At 40.8% G+C, this 22,967-nt stretch overlaps 2 protein-coding genes across 2 annotated transcripts in view; one reads left to right on the top strand and one right to left on the bottom strand.

The window, feature by feature from the left end:
- Positions 1–22,967, bottom strand: part of LOC135715328 (innexin shaking-B) — a 157,620-nt gene that overhangs the window by 106,063 nt on the left and 28,590 nt on the right. The window contains exon 2 of the mRNA XM_065238646.1: positions 8,989–9,115. The gene's annotated coding sequence lies outside the window, so the exon portion shown is untranslated. The remainder of the gene's footprint in view (positions 1–8,988; positions 9,116–22,967) is intronic.
- Positions 2,966–3,811, top strand: LOC135715327 (uncharacterized). The gene has a single exon (XM_065238644.1). The coding sequence runs from the start codon at positions 2,966–2,968 to the stop codon at positions 3,809–3,811; it is 846 nt and encodes a 281-aa protein (XP_065094716.1).

Raw genomic sequence — 22,967 nt, 5'->3', positions numbered from 1 at the left:
AAAACAGGAAATCACATTTGAAATTGTTCTAACACCCCCAAAATATAAAGTTATTGTTAAAAAAAAACCGAGTAAGTTATCGTATACTATTATGGGTAACTCAATCATTCAATCATCCGATTTTTGATTTTTATACGGTTTTAAAAGCGGAGAGGCAGATCTTTCAAAAATATACACATTTATGGCTGTATATATATGAATTCTGATTAAGCTTTCAAAATTTGCACTATTTTTTAAGAAACTGACAAGGCACAAACCATTTAAAATTTCTATGCAAATTATAATTATATATAGAGGAAAAACAAACTTTTTATTCATCGTTTTCTAGGCTTTTCCCATTTTGCACGGTCAAAAAGTTTTATAACTATTCTTATAGCAAATTTACACAGCAACAAATTTGCCCTTGATCGTTTTACAGCCAAACGTCAAATTAAATAGTTATTAATTGTTTAAGAGATGAGTAATCTTATGACATAATCAAGCAGCTGTTTTGTGGGCAACACTGTATTCTGCAGTGTGGCATAGTAGCCATGATTTTTTGCTCTATTATACGCAACAGAAACACCAATGTTGCCTGCTGAACAATTGATTGAAATTATAAGACATCAGTGACTTGAATCATTAATAACTTTTGTTCCTTACATTTTATTGAACAAAGTTGTAGCTAAAGACATTTTCACATGTCTTGGCTTATGTCATTGACAGGCACGTTCCGAAAAGAGTTCACCGTAAAATTTCTCATCCTCCCTGGCAGACGAGTGAACTGCGTAGGTTGAAGTCGACCAAGAGAGCCGCATTAAGAAAATTCACTAAGTATCGTACGCTTTCGCTGAAACGTCACTACGTTAGGCTCAATTATGAGTTCAAGCGAGTTAGCCGTCGATGCTATTCGCGATATCAACGAGGGATTCAGAGAAAACTCAAGTCGCACCCGAAGTCATTCTGGAATTACGTAAATGAGCAGCGCAAGGAATCCGGCCTACCTTCTTCAATGGTGTTGAATGGAGCAGTTGCATCCACTTCTCAGCAGATCTGTCGCTTGTTTTCTGAAAAGTTCGCCAGAGTTTTCACGAATGAGAGATTAACTGACGAACACGTTACCCTAGCAGCTAGTAATGTTCCACTGTACGGTCAAACACTGGGTGCGATGGATGTCAACGTCGAGATGATTTCCACTGCCGCATCACAACTCAAGTCGTCCTTCAATCCAGGACCCGATGGCGTTCCATCCGTATTCCTGAAAAAGCATATCGCCAGCTTGCTGATGCCCATGCTTCACCTATTTCGATTGTCCATCTCGAGTGGTACATTTCCATCTTGTTGGAAATTCGCACATATGTTTCCTATCCACAAAAAGGGCAGCAAACGGGATGTGGACAATTATCGTGGAATTACGTCGTTGAGCGCAGTTTCGAAGTTATTCGAGTTAGTCATCATGGAGCCTCTACTCTCTCATTGTAAGCAGTATCTAAGTGGTGATCAACACGGCTTCACTTCCGGTCGTTCTACTTCCACAAATCTGCTGTGTTTGACATCGTATCTTACGGAAAGCATGGCAGAGAGGACTCAAACAGACGTCATATACACCGACTTGTCAGCTGCCTTCGATAAGCTAAACCATGCCATCGCGATTGCCAAGTTGCATAGACTTGGGGTCAGCGGCAACCTCTTGCGATGGTTTCGTTCATATCTCACTGATCGGCAACTGATGGTTGCCATTGGTGACAACCGGTCCAATATATATCTAGCTACGTCAGGAATACCTCAAGGAAGTCACCTGGGACCTATGATTTTCTTACTCTACTTCAATGACGTGAACTTGGTCATCGAAGGCCCACGACTATCGTATGCAGACGATCTTAAAATCTACCTACGAATCCACTCGATTGATGACTGTCACTTCCTTCAACGTCAGTTCGAAGCCTTTGCCAGCTGGTGTAATTTGAACCGAATGGTGGTTAACCCCACTAAGTGTTCAGTGATCACTTTTACTCGGAAGAAAGAACCAATCACATTTGAATACAAACTTATCGGCACTGTAATCGACCGTGTGAACCATGTGAAAGATCTGGGTGTTATTCTAGATTCTCAACTTACGTACAAGCAGCACATCTCGTACGTTGTCGACAAGGCGTCTAGGACGTTGGGATTTATCTTCAGGATAGCAAAGAATTTCTCCGATATCTACTGTTTGAAGTCACTGTACTGTTCCTTAGTGCGATCCATTCTGGAATATTGTTCTGTGGTCTGGAGTCCAAACTACAACAATGGTGCTGAGAGAGTTGAGTCCGTTCAACACCGTTTTCTTCGATTCGCTCTACGGAAGCTGCCTTGGAGAGACCCATTTCATCTGCCCAGCTATGAAAGTCGTTGCCAGCTGATTGATCTGGAGCCTCTCCAAACTAGAAGAGACACCTCTAGGGCCCTGTTCATTGCGGACACTTTACAAGGTAGAATTGATTGCAGTGCAATCTTGGGGCAAGTCAACATTAACGTCCAACCCCGTGCGCTACGTAACAACGTTATGCTGAGATTGCCACTTCAGCGCACAAACTATGGCATGAACGCAGTAGACTCTGCGTTTGTCTACAAGTATCGTTCTCAGCCGACTGTGATTCAACACTCAATTTACGTTGTTTTTGTGTTCTAAAATTCGTCTAATTAGTTCCGTATAGTAGATTATCATTCAAAGCGTGTACTAAGCAAATCGGATTTGTGTTCTAGTGCTTTTTATCGCGTCTATTTCGTGTTTTATCTTTGCTGTGGTGTTGTGTTGCTGCTGGTGGTTAAACAAAACATACCTACCTACCTTCCCGCTCGTCTTCCCTTTACTGGCGCCATCTGACAGAAAAGTGATACACCTGTCTCCTTGCCTACCGTAAGGCGCATTACACAACGCACTCCCGTTTAAAAGATTCTGGACAACCGAATAGTCGCATACATTCTTCGTCACACAAGCCTGAAAATGAGTGCTGTCTGCCATGCCTGTGCCATCGAAGTGGTGGAAGCTCCCATTACTTGCAACGGATTTTGCAAAGCTGTGTTCCATCTCAAGTGTAGCGGCATTCCCACGGCTATCTCGGATGAATTGCCCAAAATTAAGCAGCTGTACTGGATGTGCAAATCGTGCTCTAAGTTGATGGATGACGTGCGCTTCCGAAGCTCAGTTCGGGGTGCTTACGAAGCTGGCCAGGAACATGTTCTCACCGCTCACAGCGAGATAGTTGAGAATATGAAATCGAGTATACTGTCGGAACTGAAAAATGAAATCCGTTCTAACTTTACCGCCCTAATTAACTCGAGTACACTCACTCCAACAACACGTCCGTCAGCTACAAAATCCATCAGAAGTCGTCGCCTGTTCCAAAACACCAATCAACATGCGAAGGACTTGATGTGTGGAACCGGAGGCTCGTTGTCACCATCGCTTGGAAAGCTCACCGCATCAGCTTCCGATGAAAAATTCTGGCTCTACATATCGCGTCTTGCACGTGATGTAACAGTCGACCAAGTTCGCCAATTGGCAATAAAGCGGATGGGCACGGATGATGTTGATGTCGTTCGACTAGTTGCCAAAGGGAAGAATGTTAACACCCTAACGTTCATTTCATTCAAAATTGGCCTAAACCCTGACCTCAAAGCTAAAGCCCTCTCAACTTCGACGTGGCCTAAGGGAATTCTCTTCCGGGAATTCAAGGACAGAAAGTCGTCCGGAAATTTTTGGAAGCCCCATCAAACGCCGACAGACAATCACTCTCCAAGCTCGCCATCGGGACGCAGCATCACGGATTCGAACACCATGACCGAATAAGAAGTGGACCACCACGACGCACTGCATATAGCAACTTGGAGACCTCTTCTCAGACCGGATCGGTCCTGCCTCTTGCCACCTGCGCTCATCTTAGCCGTCGTGGTCCTGTATCTGGTTCTGTTGAAGAGGTTCTCCAACTTGCTTCTCAAGGCAAGTATTCAAATTTGTTAGAGCATTCACTTCCTGATGACTTCCGTTGTTCCAGCAAACATGTGACTGCTACGAAGGTCAGCCCGCCACTTATGTCAACATGTCAGCCCTCAGCTTATACGAACGACCACCATCAAACATCAGCAGGACGCACTTCTTCCCACGTTGAGATGAGCGCCCTTGAGCTCGTGGAGCCAACTGCAGCCTACGCTCTTCACGGTTGTCCTGTCTCTAGTGATGATGACGGGGTTTCCCAACCTCAACGTCCCGGTAAGGTAGCCCAAGCCCCCCGTTCGCTGCTGGGATACTACCAGAACGTCGGTGGCATCAACACCTCCATAGTAGACTATCAGCTTGCCTGTTCTGATGCCTGCTACGACTGGTATGCCTTCACCGAAACTTGGCTGAATAGTAGCACAACCTCTCGGCAGATTTTTGACGACTCGTTTACCGTCTACCGTCTAGACCGTTCCCCGCTCAACAGCCATAAGCGTACTGGTGGAGGTGTTCTGCTAGCGGTTCGCTCCAGCTTGAAAAGTCACCAGCTGTATCCACCCAGCACATCTGAAATCGAGCAAGTGTGGGTGCAACTATCGTTCGAGGGCATGTGCATTTTCGTCTGTGTCGTTTACTTCCCTCCGGACCGCATCAACGATGATGAACTTATCGACAAACATCTTTGCGCGATTGATTGGGTCGTCTCACGTATGGACGCTAGAGACAATATTCTCATCCTCGGCGACTTCAATCTGCGTGAAATCAGCTGGCGAGTCGATTCGAATGGATTTTCGTACCCCGATTGCCGTTATTTGAATTTTGGACGAACAACCACATGTCTTCTGGATGGATACAGCACCGCTAACCTGCAGCAGATAAATGTGGTACCTAATAGCAACAACCGCATGTTAGACCTCGCATTTGTCAGTGAAGACCTCCGACCCAATTGCTCTGTAACACAAGCTCCTCATCCTCTAGTCAAAGACTGCATGCATCATCCAGCTCTACTGCTGTCTCTGAACAACTGCACTAATTGCCAGTTTCAGGATACTACCGAAGAGGTGCTTTTGGATTTCAACAAAGCTGATTTCGATGGCATGAATCTTTTCCTATCGAGTATAGACTGGAACACTACGTTTCGTGATTGTGACACCGATTTGGCGGCGTCGACCCTTTCGAACATCGTATTCTACGCTATTGACCAGTACGTGCCGACAAAGACCAACCCTGAGAAGGCTTTCCCAATCTGGAGCAACACACGCTTGAAACGTCTCAAAACGGCTAAAAGGCGTGCCTTAAGGAAGTTCATTCGACACCGAACCGCAAGAAACAGAGCACGCTACACCAAAGCAAACAAACGCTACAAGATCCTTAACAAACGCCTATTCAATTCTTATCAAGAGAGGTTGCAGCGAAGTCTCAAACTCAATCCTAAAAACTTTTGGAAATACGTAGATGGCCAGCGGAAAGAAGTGGGACTTCCCTCCACTATGCGTAATGGTGACACAGAAGGAGTTTTTTGCAATGACCCAACTAGCCCGCAGGATATTGTTGATGCCGTGAGTAATGTGCCTGTACTTCCTCCGCTTGGTGAACTTCCTCCGATATCAAGTGACACGGTGCTTTCCGCTAGCAGACGATTGAAAAATACTACCGGAGTCGGCCCAGACGGTATCCCGTCTATAGTGCTGAATAAATGCATCCACTCTCTTTCAGCACCTCTCGCTACTGTGTTCAACCTCTCATTGGAATCAGGCGTGTTCCCGACTATTTGGAAGGAATCGTACGTGTTTCCTGTACATAAGAAAGGTTGTAAGCAAACAGTTTCAAACTACCGTGGCATAGCCGCTCTATGTGCAACCTCAAAACTCTTCGAGCTGATTGTTCTGGACTTCCTTTCACACGGCTGCTCGCACTACATCTCGGAAGATCAACACGGCTTTATGCCCAAGCGCTCTACTACCACAAACTTAACCACGTTCACTTCATTTCTTGCTCGCTCGATAGAGCGTGGCTGCCAAATTGACGCAATCTACATGGATTTGTCAGCAGCTTTTGACAAGATGAACCACGAAATCGCTCTGGCCAAGTATGATAAATTAGGCGCTGATGCTAGGCTACTCAAATGGCTACGTTCATATCTGATGGGGCGTAACATGCGTGTACGGCTCGGCAACCAGTTTTCAACTTCGTTTCCTGTTACATCCGGTGTACCGCAAGGAAGTCATCTGGGGCCATTTCTGTTTTTGTTGTTTATGAACGACGTCAACTCAGTTCTAAGGTGTCACAAGAAATCCTATGCAGACGACTTCAAGATTTATGCGATCATCGAGAAACTAGACGATGCCGAGTTCTTACAACATCAGTTCGAAACGTTTGCTGATTGGTGCAGAAGAAATCGTATGGTATTAAACACATCCAAGTGCTCAGTGATTTCCTTCACTCGCAAACGTTCACCGCTCATCCATAACTACAGCTTGTCCGGAGTGTCTCTAGCACGAGAATCCTTGGTTAAAGACCTGGGAGTGCTTTTGGACTCGAAGCTAACGTTTAACGCTCATCTGACATACATCATCTCGAAAGCATCTTCCCAGCTAGGCTTCATATTTCGCTTTGCCAAGCACTTCAAAGATGTATACTGCTTAAAGGCCTTGTACTGCAGCTTGGTGCGACCCATACTTGAATACTCCTCCGTTGTTTGGAGTCCATACTACCAAAATGGAATTCAACGCGTTGAGAAGATTCAACGGAAATTCATCCGTTATGCTCTACGACACCTTCCCTGGACTGACCGTCTGGATCTTCCTAGTTACGAGAGTCGTTGCAAACTCATTCATCTGGACCTACTCAGTGTTAGACGTGATGTTGCAAAAGCTTGCTTTGTCAGTGATCTGTTAACGTCTCTCATCGACTGCCCTTCGCTACTTACACAGCTAAACATAAACATTAGGAGACGTCAGCTACGTACACACGCCTTTTTGTTCATCGATACTTCCAGGACAAATTATGGTTTGAATGAGCCAGTTCGTAGCATGTGCCGTGTGTTCAATCATTGTCAACATGTATTTGACTTTAGTTTTTCACGTGCGTCCAATAGGCAGAATTTCTTGAGATTTATGTCACAGTAGCAATAGTGCGATAGTTCTAAGTTTTAATTGTCATTTGGGTATTTTAACCTGTTGACTGTAACAAACTACAAATAAATAAATAATAAATAATAGGTGGGCTGCAACGAGTGTTCAATCGAGTCTCGGGCATCTTCGATTTCCATATGCCTCGACAGCTGCTACGAAGATACTTCTCATCGTTCTTTTCTGGCACAGTTAACCGTGAATGATTGTGTGTTTTATTTATGTATTTTATTCTTAGTTTTTATTTTTTGATTTGATTTTTACCTATATAAGTTACTTAAATCATCATTGGGGCTTTACACAGCCTGTTGATGCAGACAAATAAATAAGAAAATAAATAAGAAAATAAAGAAATTTACTACAAGCACAGTTATCATTTTTTATTGCAGAGTGGTATGTTGAATTGATAGATGGATATGAACAAAAAAGATGGATTCCGCATAGTAATTTCCATATAAACTTCAAATGGTTTGTGCCATGTCAGTTTCTTACTAAATAAATTCAAATTTTGGGAGGCTTATCAAGACCCGATGTGGAACCGTTTGAGCAGTGTGGAGCGAAAATTTTAAATTTTGCATCTGTCTAATATATATATTCGAGGCCATTTAAATTTATTTATCTAGTAAAAGCAGAGATCCTAGACCATATGTCATGGTTAATAGTTAGCATGTAAGTTATGAGAGCTCGAAACATAAATATAGGAGATCGATGATGTTGACTACTTTTTGCTGGGTACACTCTTTAGTTACAATTTGCAGTACACTCAGGGTGTTATTAAACGCCATTATATCACAGAGCAGAAGCGGAACTTCGGATCAGAAAGTGATTCCATTTTTCAATGGCAAACACTAGCGCACCTAGCGGTAGAAAGCATCTTCTGCCTGCAGTTAAGATAGGCAGCAGGCTACATAAAAAATGAATTTTAACCATCGTGTAATATCTCCCCTCGTTTAATTTTCAGCTTTAGTCGGCATAAACAACGAAATTGTTAGTTAGCTTGTGTGCAATACTGCTGGTTTATGGAAAATCGCGCTTATTAACACTAAATGTAGCGTTAAAACGTGTGCGCTATATATCGCAGAAATTTACATGATTTTTTCAACCGGTGTATGATAGTGCGAGTGCGCATAGAAAGCCCGTATGGAACGCTACCTTAACGCATTGCTTGTTGAGCAGAAAAACCTACCACTTTTTGATTCACCGATTTTTTTGCACTCCTCTTCTGTTCTGTAATTATATGCATAAATGCCCCATATTTTTTAAAGATTTGAAAAGAACATTGGACAGCTATGTGCAAAATTGTAGTTAAAAATGATGATGAATGATAGAGGTTCTCTTGAAAATATTGATCTATTGATCGAAAAGAAGCGTATTCACAGGCCTATGAGCAAATATTAAAATTGTCATGGGATGGGTCTTTTAGAAAAGGTCACTCTTGTAATACAAGCATTACAGTTAGTTCTCGATTTGGCAACAAGTAGATTGCATTTTTTTTAACGATCCACAGGCTGTTATTATAAACTAATCTTTAAGTTGGATTTTTACAAACAACTATGTAACAATGGGTTGAGGTAGGCAGCGTTGTGTGTTGCCAAAGTAGAGATTTCACTATTTGTATTATTGTTTATTATGATTCATTGCGGCATTTTTCAAAGAGGATTTAATTTAATTACCAACTAACCGACGGACCGATGTCGGAAAATATTTGCCAGTGCTTCTATACATGGTTAGTAATAAAATTATTCATCCTTGAAGCATACCACCATCCATGGTTTCAAACAAAACACATCTCAAAAGGCATTGCTTGTGCTCTGTTTGTTTTGCCTTTGTTTATAATTGATAAGGTTTACTGAATGCTTCAGGCTTCAAATAGTTGCAGTATCTATGGTATCCACTCACATCCAGCGTCAGCAGCGGTTGAATGCGCTTTGGCACATCCATTACGATTTATGATATTGAAAAAGAATGGCTGAGTTTATTATGGTTGTGTTATGGTTGCGTTCACCCGTCGCATTGCAGCCGTAGGCTAGAAGAAGAAAAAGGAAACAAATGTTAAATTGTTGTACTACGGAGAAATCCTGGTAAGTTCTGTATTGAGTATATAGAAATTATATGTATAGAAACCTTCTGTATTACATCTGGGAGTATGAAGTGGTGTAATGAATGCACACAATCTAAACAGCAAATAGATAAAATACTAGTATGGGTTTCTTACATCATCTCTATATGATCCTTATGAAAATGTTATATACAGAACAACATTATTGATGCCTTTTCGACAATGCTTAAGGAAATCATAAAAGCTTAAGGGGATCGAATAGAACCTGTTAGTGTAACCTGTTATACTGGGAATTTCATCCTTAATAAAGAAACAACAACAGCAGCAACGGTCCTGTTCAGGCATGGAAAATCATTTGCATTCATTTCGTGCATTCATTTACATTCATTTGCCCCTAACTTTTTTCATCAACAGAATTCCGCAAAATAATGTATGGAGCTTTTGTAGGTTTTGTTATAAGCTACAACGTTTGTTAACAACTCAAATCCGTATCTCTTATGCATGACGAACCAGAGCGAACAAAATCCACTACTGTTTTTCAGTGAATGTATTTTACATTCACTGGAAAACAGTAACAAGTTTTGCCCGCTCTAATTCGTGATGCATAAGAGATACAGATTTGAGTTATGGGCAAAAGTTGTATTTAATAACAAAACCTACTTAAGCTCTGTAAATCATTTTGCGGAATGCTGTTGATGAAAAAAGTTAGAGGCAAATGAATGTAAATGAATGCATGAAATGAATGTAAACGATTTTCCATGCCTGGTCCTGTTATACTTGAATATGTAAAAAAAAAACAAAAAAGAATCAATCAAAAATATCAGATTCAAAGGAGTTGCTGTACAGTGCTGATCTGAATAGGATAAGCGATCGAACAAACTGGTCGAGAAGACTAGAGGTATGCTTCAAAATTCAGGAAATGTTAAAGTTTTCTGGAAACAAGCCGTTCTGATGATAGCGTATTTGGTCAATAGGAGCCAGACACTGGATTCGAACAAAATTTCGATCAAAATGAGGGAACCGGATGTTTCCGAAGGAGCTACGGACGAAACTTGATCCCAAGTCATGGCAAGGAACATTTGACGATTTTTCTCCGAGCAGTTAACGTATTTGAGATCCTAAGAAGACGCAAATCATCGTTGAACACGTTGCGGATTTTGAAGAGGACAATATTCAGACGAAGGCTTAAAGAATCAACTGAAGATCCGCAGAGCGAACATTTGGAAAAAGGAGGAGGGCGAGGAAGACACCGAAGAGGAATACGGTATTCCTGTTGAAGAAGTAGAAGAGTCTGCCATTGCTAGAGGAGACCATCCAAGCAGTGAGCAAAATGCGCAAGAGTGGCATAATGGATCTGTTATCAAATTACGTAGCGCAATAGAGGAGAAGGAGTGTGGTAAATTATTACAATTTGTTACACTTTGTTGAGGGGAATGAATGAGGTGCTTGGAACTCTACCAGTCTACCAACAATGAATTAAAAAAAAAATTGATATTGAAATCAATATTTGGCAAAATTAAGTGATCTCAGAGACAAGAAACTGCCCGAGCAGGAACGAATATCTTTATACCTTAAATTGGTATGGATAAGCATGACATAAGAGGTAAAATACCAAAAATAATACCAAAAAAATGTTCCAACAATACCATTCCAATACCAAATTATGCAATTGCAATACCAAAAAAATACCACACAATACATATTCTCTTGGTATGAAAATATCAATGTTTGTTAATTTCAAAGTATTTTGCATGCAATTTTTTGGTATTATTCTTTGGTATTTTACCTCTTATGTCATCCTGATCAACACCAAATTTTGGTATCAGATCAGAGAATTAGGTATTCATTAGTTATTTTCTTCTGCTCGGGTGATGAAGCGTAGGGTAAGGATAACTCTGATTTTTTTCAAAAATGTATTGTATGGATCTTAACTGCGCCATTACGCCTGTGTTTTCTCCACTGTTCTCTCGATGCTTTGGAATAAGGATAGGCTAAAAGCGTATAGGAAGCACTCATAGTACGATAATTTGATTTCGTATGCTTTGTCTGCTGAACGGGAATTGGAGAAAATCGAGGCTAGTGTGTGCGTCGTTCTACAATGTTATAAATATAGTAAAAATCTTGCTGTATAGTCGAAAGCGTAGACAGAACACGAAATAAAAAAAAGATAAAAATCATTGTATTGTCTGCATGGTCAACTTATATCATTCGCTGCGGAGGATTATAGGAAATGCAACTAACATTCAATGTAATAGATTTTTGTTATAAGTCACACAAAAATATCCAATATTTTCGGTAAATTAGCGTTATTTTAGATTAAATTGAAACTAAATAAATATGATATTTTTACTGTCACTGCCAAATTTGTTGATTAGTGCTGCACCTAATATTAGGCCGCCATATTATTCGGCTGAATAATTTGGCATATATCGAGTTTTGAGCTCCCAAATATTGTGTTGGCCCCTTGTTTGCTGGGAAATGGCAAAACATCAGCTAAACTACTTATGTAAACACCAAATAGCAATATTTGGCATAACTCTAAATAGTTATGATTCCATTACCTTTTCTTATACGTTTCCAGATATTTTGAAATTAAACATTTAAGCCTTGAAAAAGGTAAGTTTTTCTTGCATTTGGCCAATAAAAAATAACTAAATCAAACAACTGAATGAGCAAGGAACATTTTCCTTTGAAACTTTCTGCCCATAGTGCAGTGGACCGAAATAAGTGAGAGTGTGATTTTGAATTCGTTTTCGTTCACTGCGCCACTTTATTGCTGAAACCACAACAGTAGTATCGGTTCCCACTAGGTACAGAGTTGTAAGAAAAAATTATGCCAGTATTTATTGCGAATTGCAATTTTACAGTATACAGTCACACTTAATTTTCTTGCCATGCGGTTGGTATCAAGCGTTGGTGTTCATGTTGTCAGTTTCTCAGACTAGCGCTAGTGGGTTTGCATACATGATACATATTTATAGCGAGCATATTTTCTATTTTTGAATTTATGGAAATAATACACTCTTTAAACGAATACCCTTTTGTTACTTTCTTCTTAATGGCCTCAATACATATGTAAAGGAACCAAGCAAGTTTTGGAGGCCATACTTGTTGAACGACATATGGATGTACATAGGTGTAAAATTTCCTTGTTACTCACACTGACTAGAACCAACATGCGGAAAAACTTCCGTAGAAAAACTCATTCCGTAATGCGCCCAGACAAATTTAGATTCTAGCGTAAAAGGAAAGGAAAACATTCGTCATTTAGTAGAGTGATAAGCAACTCACCAGAAAGCATAGCAAAACATGGCTCATTTGTATTAAAATCAAAGCAGCAGAAGTAAAATGGATTGGTAAAATAGACGCAACAAATAAAATATTTAATGGGTCACTTCTGAGGGTACCGGTTGTGCATAAGGTGTAGTAAAATACGCTAGTGGAAGAGACATCACAAATTGATCACAAATTTGTTAATATGCGTTCCATGTGAATGTTTAATTCGGCAATCTATAGCTTAATCCCTCTATACGATAGGAAAATTATTTCACTGTTATTGGCAAAAATCGTCACTAGCTAATAGGAACCATGTTCCTATGGTGCTGGTAATTGCTAATCTTGGTTTCTATAACAATGGAACCCATTTGTTGTTAATAATGTATTCCACTGAATGTAATACTATCACAGCTATACACGTAAAGCCGCCATGATTTAAACATATTGAGGACTGTATCGAAAATAAATTGCTATGGAATTTTTACTTTTTTTTAATGCTGAGATAGACAACAATTTGAACGGTTGTCAAACCAGAAATTTAAAATTCAATGATTAAAAAAAAAAACAGTTCCTGCCGGACATCAGTTAATAACATAATAATTTTTGTGTAAAGAGCAAAGTGCAAAGAGCTGTACCTGTTCTGGATGTGTGGATGTGGACAAATTTTATTGGTATAGCCTTCCTTATCTCATTCAGTAAGGGCGCAGCAATGATGCAAAACCATACTAGCAGGCTTAGAAATCTCTAATTAAACAATTGCCGAAGTGTTAAAAGTACACCAAGTTGAGAAACAGCTTAAAATTCTCAGTTGGTACGTAATAGCCAAAGAAGAATTGTTTTGGAAAAAAAAGTCTTGGACTTGATTTGTTGATTCTGTTTGAAGTTTAAGCATTTTTGGCAATTAGTTTTGAAGTATTTTTTAATTGCTGCTTTTATTAGGTCAATGGACCAAGTTATTTTACATTTCACTCATTTGTAGTCAAATTAGCTTGGTATGCCTAACATTCTTCTAATACCCGTTCTTTATGAAAAAATGGTGATATTTTCACCATCTTAAATGTTTGATATTTGATGTATAACACAATTATGGGATCCAAGATAGGACATCCGTTTTCCGAAAGAGGATTTGATGCCCTATGATATAAGTATCTTTGGAAAATGATGACCATAAAAATAAAAGCGGTCATGTATCCATGCAAGTTTTTGTAGCTACTGTTGTAACTTTCATCACAGTGAATGGATTTTAATCATAATGAAATCAAATCGAATAACATGTTATTTAAAGAATTCTCGCATAACATTTGAAAAGCTTCCCAAAATTTTATCTCATTTGGTTAGAAACTTGGCACAAACAATTTAAAAATTATCTGGAAATTAGTGTGGGAAAACTAATTCTTTTGACTTCTAGCCTTTCTAGCCGATTGAGCACTGTGGAGTGACAATTTCTAATTTTGCAAATACACTAGTCTATTGAACATTCGTTGCAAGCAGCGTATTGCTATAATTGTCCATAGTTCTGACAGACAGTTTTTTAGTGGCTGGTTTCGCTTACTAAGTAGAAGATTGAGTGTTCAATCCCAAGCTTCTTTACATCACTGAGTTTACAAATGATTTTGAAGGCGCCAGTAAAAAGTCTTTGGTTACGTCTTCCTTCGGAAGGGAAGTAAAGCCGATGGTCCCCGCCAATGTACTGATGAGTTCGATAGGTTTCAGATATAAGTCATCTTCCTTGCACTCGATTGTCGTCAGTGATTAATTGTCGATGATTGCCGGAACAGAGACCTACGTTAAATAAGAAAATAATAAAAACTACTCTCCTTTCTCAATGACTGTTAGGACGTAGCCTGCGCCGTTATTGATCTTGAAATTACTGATTCATTGAAATCAAACTGAAAATACAATTCATTATTTTAAGCTCCATTCATTTGGTTCTTTGTGTGAATTTCGCTGAGTTTCATCACTCACTGAGTAGCACATACGAATCGCACGGTGATTAGTACTCATTGGACTGGCCCACATTTATATGGGAGAAATATTTTATCTTTTTTTTTTCAACGGACCAACCCCCAGTTTTGTGTCACCACTCTCTGATTTTTTCAGCTGTTTTTGACGTTGCACGGGCTGGCGCTTTTGGTGTAATATTCATATAGGGGATTTGGTTGAAATGTTCATATACAAAATGCTCATATACATTCAAATGCGAATATCTCAATAAAACTAACTAGATTAATGATCGAGTATTCAGCATAGTTGTTACTTATTGTTTGATGTTCTGAAATGTATGTTTGTTTTTAGCAATTGTACAACTTTACCGTTCAATTCTTGGGACATCCCGACCTGATTGAATGATATTTTCACCTAGTTGAAAAGAACTTATATAGATCAAAACTGTTGAATTTAAACTTTATTGGTTTACTGTTCAATGAAATTTGAGAAATGAAAGCCAACAACACAAAACGTCGTAATGTAGGTCAACTGTATTGAAATGTATTAATTGTTTTAAAATGAATAAAGAACGTAAACTGAACTTGGACTTCAATCATGCCGCATTTAGTTCAGACTGTTCAGTTTATAAAATACTTTTTGATCAGAAGAAAAACAGCTTTCGTTTCAACAAATAGCAGCCAAGTTCCAGGAATGTGAAACAATTCGATTTTTTGTATTTGTATATTGCGGGGTTGTCAACGCCCTCCCCATGGACATGGAGGTTGACGGTACTGAAGCAAAGGGTTATGTTTAATTTCTTTATATTTGCAACGATGATGATTTCCTATAGTGACACATATCACCTTCTTAGTGCTTCAGTATGCCTTAAACGATTAATTCTTGGTTGTTAATAGAACTTCCTTGATGGAATCGGCTGCTACTTGCACACTGAGCAATTCTAATTATAGTATCAGATTTGTTCTGTATACAGAGGAACTGGGAGGGCTTATTAGAAACTTCTCACCAATAAAGTAATGATCTTCTAGCAAATTTCGCATATAATTTTATTAATATTTTATTTTATTTAAGCATATTATTTTTGTTACAGTAAATAAGCATTAGCATACGATACAAGAGATTTAATATTACTTGATCGTTTTTGCGTAAAATAATCAATATTTATTTTACTTGGAATAACCTTTGAAAGTTTTTTTCAAGTTTTTTTTTGTGATCTGAAAGTTTTCCCAGTTTCGTTAGAAGTTTCGAAGCTAACGCATGTCCACAGGCCTAATAAAAAGATAGACAGAAGAAGTGTATCATGAAGAATGGTTGCATGCAGGGTTTCTTCCACTCACTTGTTATGGTTGAGTGATTTTCGGAGTTTTGAATTCGTTAGATGTTGTAATGGAGATTTGTGTTGTTGGATGTGGGAGGAGATTGGAGGGCGGGTGTTTGGCTCATAGAGCCTGTCAATTTTGCTTTCAGAGTGTCGCAGTCAGCGGTTTTATGATTCGTGAGCGCTGGCGATTCGTAGAATCGTTGATTGTAACTGCAAGTGGATTTGGCGGGTTTTGTGTGTCGGACGCTTGCCTTTTGGCCTCTTCTTGTGTCAAACTTGTGCAGAGTATCATTTTAGCGTCTAATGGTTTTGAGATTCCTGGTTGCGTGAAATATATTTGTGAGAATATCTTTTTGAGATTTTAGTAGTCACGTTTTGTGTTTAGTTTATATTTTATTTCTTTCATGTAATTATCGTAAATAATAGTTATTCAATAATAGATAGTTCATCCATATATTCGTACTTTGACGCGAAGCGCTGTGGATTATGAGATGCTCGATGACCCTGGAGGGATCGATTTTGCTTACTGAGCAGAAAATCATGGATTTAACCCCAAGCACTTCCACACCACAATAAATCGCCATCATCATTTGTATATTTGATATTGAGCATTAACCTCGGAAACTATTTGCATATCAAGCGAAACGTAGTCCTGTATTGTCACGAAGCGTGGCGTTATTTTCTTTCGATAGCCGGCTATGGAGAGATTAAATAATCAACAAATAAACAATACATACTTTTGGTTGCATCGCCAACTTGAGGTGAATCCTAACCGAATACCCTACCCAACCCTCCAACTCCGTAGCACTTTTGAGGGTGTCGCTAAGTCGGTGGCCTCTCGTTAAGTAAGTAGGGTAAACGCTCCTATAGTTGCGGTACGTTAGAAGCGTAAGGTTCCTATAGTTGTGTATTGAGTCTCCATGCACAACTATAGGAACCTAACGCTTCTAACGTACCGCAACTATGGAAGCGTTTCCCCTACTACATCAACTTTTCCTTCCCTATCCCTAGTTATGATAAAGATGGGCGTGGCCGGGAATAGCGACAGTCATGCTTCTGTTACTCTTGTTTAGATTGGAACCAATGTTTACTCCCCAGCATTATTCCTGAAAATAGTCTAACTGACAATTTCCAATATCCAATCTACGAAGTACATATATCATAACAACACTAACGCTTGTATATTGCGGGGTTGTCAACAAACTACGTAGCTTTACGTCAGATTGTTGACGAAAAACGTCCACTATTAGTTATTTTAGCTGAAACTCGTATTGTAAAAATGGAAGCATTTGATCAATTTAGTATTCCGGGATAATGTTGCCGCTTGTTTATCACATTCTAGACACACTGGCGGTGTTGCTATTTATGTCAAAGAATCAACTTTCGGACTTTCTGCAGTCCGTCGCTGATGGCAAACATGGATTGGAGAGTGAGCGAAGGATATACCCATAGCGACCATCAGGCGATACGATATGGTATCGGCCAACGGAATACTGTGGCAGTACGGAGAACGAGAACTTGTGACCGAAAGTGGAAGACGAAGGCTTTTGACAAGGATCTGTTCGTTGAGGCACTTCGTGTGGACAGGAGTCCCGCAGATCTAAATGCGGACGAGCTGTTGTCTCAGAGCCAGAAGACGTGTTTAGAGAGCAAGAACGGAAGCAGACAGAGAGGAACGAAGAGAAGTGTTTCGAGCGGCCAGGACCGCACTTAAACGAGAGATTAAGCAGAGCAAGTCAAACTGTTTTAAGGAGCTGTGTCGAGACGCTGATGCCAACCCCTGATGCGACGCATACCGAGTCGTGATGGCGAAGATCAGAGGTCCAACGATGCCCGCTGAAATGTGCCCAGAGAAGCTGAAAGTCATCGTGGAAGGACTTTTCCCGAAGCACGAACCAACAATCTGGCCACCTACACCGTACGGAGAAGGAGAGGGAGATAACGTCGAAGTCACCAACGAGGAACTCATAGCAGTGGCAAAAGGATTGAAGGTGAAGACAGCTGCCGGTCTGGATGGAATCCCCAACGTAGCGTAGAAAGCGTGCATCCAGTCATCCCCGGACATATTCAGGATGGTGCTGCAGAAATGCCTGAACGAGGGTCACTTCCCTGACAGGTGGAAGATACAGAAGCTAGTGTTGCTGCCGAAACCCGGAAAACCGCCGGGGGATCCAGCATCGTACAGGCCTATATGCCGGCTGGATACACTCGGAAAACTCTTGGAGAGGATCATCCTAAACAGGCTGACGAAATACACGGAGAGTGAGCACGGATTGTCGGAGAGGCAGTTCGGATTCCGGAAAGGGAGATCGACGGTGGATGCAATTCGGACAGTGGTCGAGAGAGCTGAGAAGGCGTCCAAACAGAAGCGGAGAGGAGATCGATATTGCGCCATGATAACGATCGACGTCAAGAATGCGTTCAACAGCGCCAGCTGGGAGGCCATCGGCGAAGCACTGCATAGAATGAGGGTCTCTGTATACCTGTGCAGGATCCTGAGGAGTTATTTCCAGAACCGGGTTCTGGTCTACGAGACAGACATGGGACAGAGATCGATTAGGATCACAGTGGGAGCTTCACAAGGCTCCATTCTTGGTCCAACGCTCTGGAACGGGATGTACAATGGCGTGCTAACGCTGAAACTGCCCAAAGGAGTTGAGATCGTTGGCTTTGTGGACGACGTTGTCTTGACGGTAACAGGCGAGACGCTGGAAGAGGTGTAAGTGTTGTCAACCGAGGCAATCGACATGATTGGTAACTGGATGCAAGGAGCGAAGCTGCAGATAGCCCACCACAAAACGGAAGTGTTATTGGTCAGTAACTGTAAAGCGGTACAGCGGGCAGAAATCACCGTGGGGGAGCACACCATAGCCTCGAAGCGTGTGTTAAAATACCTGGGAGTGATGATCGATGACCGGCTAAACTTCAACAGCCACGTCGAATATGCCTGTGAGAAGGTGGCGAAGGCCATCAACGCGATAGCTGGAATCATGCCGAACAACGCTGGTCCCAGCAGTAGCAAGAGGCGTCTTCTGGCCAGCATGTCATCATCGATACTGAAATATGGAGGTCCAGCCTGGGTTCCAGCGCTGGAAACGAAGTAGAACCAAAGGAAACTGAGCAGTACGTTCCAGCTCATGGCGATGCAAGTCGTGAGTGCATACAGAAGCATCTCGTCGGAAGCAGTATGCGTTATCGCCGATATGATCCCTATCGGCATCACCCTGGTGGAGGACAGTGAGTGCTACAGGTGGAGAGAAGCCGGAAGAGTACGGAAAGTTGTGAGAGTTGGCTAATGTCCTAGATTTGATGATGTGCGAGAGGATATGCTCGCCCTTAGCACGGAGAATGTCGTCGAAGATATGTGTCGAGAGGAGGGCACCTTTAACGCCGTCAACAGAGCAGTAACGCAGATCATGTCTGCGCTGCAGCGAAAATGGCGAGAAGACCAACTAGAAAGTAGTAATGTGCTTACACAAGTGCGAACTGAAAGCCGAAGCCGGGAGAAATCTCCGTCAGAGTAGGCTGAATCCACCACCGGGGATAACCGAGTAGAACGTGACGCTGGGAGCTAAATGGCTCACAAATTGGAGAGACGATCAGCGAACTGGAAGCGCCAATTAGCTGAGGTAAAGTGAGGTGCGTAATGCACGCCCAACACGGAACAAGTGAGCGTTTAACGAATAGTGATTGGTCATGAGGCGAGACATCACACGAATGAAGTCTCGACCCACCTCCAACCTTTTGAACCAAGGAATCTTTGACACCTTAGGGATGATCGAATATAGCCATCGTCCCAAACACCCTTCACTCCATTTATGTTGCCAGCTGGCGATTGACTGTTGACGATAAATGAAGAAAAATTCATCGTAGGCGATTTGTCGATCGTTAATATCGCCCTCCATAGCAAGCGAGTCCGCCTTCTCATTGCCCGGAGGTGATGACAAAAGATCTTAAAGATAAAGCACTTAGAAGCTTTCGTATTTTCATGAGAAAATACGAGGAGTGCTTTACCGGCCTCATAAAGCGAATAGCCTCGACAGAACTGAGACTATCCGTAAAAATAAAATAGTGATTTGGGGCAAGTGAGGCGATAGTTTCTAGCGTATCATGTATTGCTGCCAGTTCAGAAACATATACGCAACAAGGAGCATGAAGCATTCGAGAGGCGCTATGAAATCAGCGGACGCCTCTATTAGTGATTCATCTGTGAAGAACGATCTTACGGAATCAACTTGGCCAAACTTTGCAGCAAAAATTGACGGAGCAATTATGGAACGATGATGCTCTGGGACTCCGTGAATCTCTTGCGTCATAAATAAATCAAAATTAACTGAATTGCCGAAGTCGGAGAAGCATTCACGATGAGGATTATGTTGTGAAGGGCTGACATCCTGTGTTATGTACACGTAGTACAATGACATAAAACGAGTTTGAGGATTTAGCTCAAGAAGCTTATCAAAGTTTGCAATCACGCCCCGTAACGTGGGTAGATCACCTTTTCGTGGTACGTTACGGGATGTAAGATCTACCACCGATTCCTAGTCCTAACTTCTTCAAACTAGGGGAACAGGATTTTTCAGTAATCAAAGGAACACATCTTAGTCCTTGTTACTTTTTATGCCTTGTTGATAGTGATAAGTCCTCGGGTTGCCTGGACCGAGGATGATCTTGAAACAAGGAAAAAATGAGTTAGTTAGTCTTCACCTATGTGATTCCTAATCTTCTAATCGTTGTTCCCTAGTTTGAAGTGGTTAAGACTAGGGTTCTGATGCATGGTCATTATCGGTGTCATAGCCTGTTTTTGTTGTTAAGGAATCCAATTTTGACTGACAAAGGGGCGCGCCTTTGGAGGGTGTTCCAACTCCGAAGGGTATAAATAGCGGAACCTTTCAGTTAGAATCGATTCCTTGCGATGAAGGCAAGAATGACAACTGTATCAAAACCGAATACTTCATCATTTCTCAATAGTGATGGAGTAATACGACATGCACTAAACTAAGGACACGGGATATACTACAATAGATCAAATTACTGGTCGCAGTGGTGTTATGTCCCGAACAGAGGAAAAAAAAAAAAAATCACCAGTAGGTTCATAATTTCACAACGGATGAGGAGCCTGAGGGACAATTCCGAAAACCGATCAGAGAGTGGCAACATGCCCGCCAACTCTCATCGTATGAGTCGAGAGCATGTATTCTAACGCGATACGAAGACAGCGATACTGGATCCGTTCCAGTTTGATGATGTGCGTTTTAGCCGCCGACTGGAAGCAGAAACTACCGTTCTCTAAAACCGATAAAATCGTTGTCCGGTACAACATTAGAAGATCTTGCGGATGGGCTCCCCACCACGTTCCGGTAATTGTACGTAGAATATTGATCCATTGTTGGCATTTCCGCTCCAGATACTCAATGTGGGATCTGCCAGGTGTATTTATAATCGAACCAGACCCCAAGATATTTGAACGACATAGAATGAGTGATCGGTTAACCCAAAATTTGAAGCTTCGGTTGTGCTGGGCTATGCTGCCTAGAAAAAATGACCAACTCAGTTTTCTCCGTGAAAAATTCGATACTTAGCTGAATAGCCCAAGTAGACAAACTATCTAAGGTATCCTGTAAGGGTCCTTGCAGGTCGACCCCTTTGGGCCCCGTGACAGACACTACGCCGTCATCTGCAAGTTGTCTCAACGTGCAGTTGTCACTAAGACAATTATAAGTTTCACTAACGTAGAAAAAAGGGGGCTTAAACATGAGCCCTGGGGGAAACCCATTTAGCTAAATCGTGAAGCTGTAGAGTTTCCATGAGAAAATATAAATGGTTTGAAAGCTATTTGTGTGACTGAACTCAAAGGACTGGTTTTAATTATTATATTTCCAGTCCCGTTGGGAATAACCTTGCAGTGCCTCAGGGAAGTGTATTAGGGCCTCTTTTTATATTACGTATATTAACTGACAGAACACCAAGGGTGCAAAAAGCGTGGCGATACTGTGAACAAGCACGCTTTTCAGCAACGGGACAAGTGTGCATAACAGCATCGCCACGCACTTTGAACCCTTAGGGTTCTGTCAGTTAATGATTTGCGACGTGTTTTACGATATTACGACATTAGCCTTTTTGCAGATGATTATGTGTTCAGTGCTGAGATTTGTCATTGTCATTGACAGACTTTCGCGCGATATTGATAAAAAATTTCGGCACATAGTCACTGACATGCTTGATACTCAAAAAAACCTTCGTCAAAAAATGAATGAGCTCATTTTTTCGTTAATGACAAAGATTCACCTGGTAACAAAAAGTGTTATTTCGTACATTCTGTGTCACATTATTGTTATCCAAGCAGTTCTGGACGTTGATGCTTGTTCACATTAACGGTTCCATGTAATTGTGTTGCTCCAGTAATTTAATTTCGTTACAAATTTAGTTAATATAAAAATCTACACTGTTCGTCACTAACAGCATTGTCATTGACAATTGACATGGTTTGCCTTGACTGTGACTGTTAGCTCAAATGAGTGACCAAAGCAAAATTGTCAATATCACCGTGTATTGTCGAGATTCTGCAACACTGACTGTGTTATTCATTGCACCTTAGATGATGCCGTTTCACACTTGAATGAAGATTTGCATTCTTAATTGAGATTGAATATAAGTAAAACTAAATTCATGGTAATTTCGCGGAATCGAGTAAATGAGAACGTTTCCGTTGTAATTGATTATGAGGCTATTGATCACGTTCGGGAGATTAAATATTTTGGCGTGATTATTGATGACAGCCTTAAGTTCAACTCTCACATTGACAATGTCTGCAAGAAAATTGCCAAGAAGTATGAAATTCTATGTCAATTGAAAAACGATTTAACAATTTACAGCTATTCAAATCAATCATCTCTCTTCATCTAGACTTTGCGTTTGATTTTGAGATGTAATAGATTCACTTCCTCAACTTTGATGCTAGACCATAAAAATGGTTGTCGGTGAAGCAAATAATTGTATTTTTGACTATGGTGTTCATTTTAAAAGTAATTAAACGGTTTGCTACCTCGATATTTGTGTGATCAAATTGAAAGGGGAAGTGATTTTCATAGATATAATACTAGAAACGCGGCTGAAATAAGAACACCACATTTCTAGACCTGTGCTTCACAGAATTCATTACATTTGAAAGGAATAAATGTTTTCCATTCGATGCCCAGACACATTAAACGTGCAACTACACTTACAGAATTTAAGAGACATTGAATTTCATATGTTAAAGCTGTCTGTTCAACAGTT

The sequence above is a fragment of the Ochlerotatus camptorhynchus genome, unplaced genomic scaffold, assembly GCF_037179485.1.
Source record: "Ochlerotatus camptorhynchus isolate MF236.1 unplaced genomic scaffold, CSIRO-AGI_Acam_v1.1 ptg000855l, whole genome shotgun sequence".
In the NCBI taxonomy this organism is placed as follows: Eukaryota; Metazoa; Arthropoda; class Insecta; order Diptera; family Culicidae; genus Ochlerotatus; species Ochlerotatus camptorhynchus.
The sequence above is the reverse complement of the archived record's forward strand: the minus strand, read 5'-3'. Positions and strand labels throughout refer to the sequence as shown.

Excerpts from the sequence above, each read along its gene's own strand:
- LOC135715327 (XM_065238644.1), top strand. The coding sequence starts at position 2,966 with ATGAGTGCTGTCTGCCATGCCTGTGCCATCGAAGTGGTGGAAGCTCCC.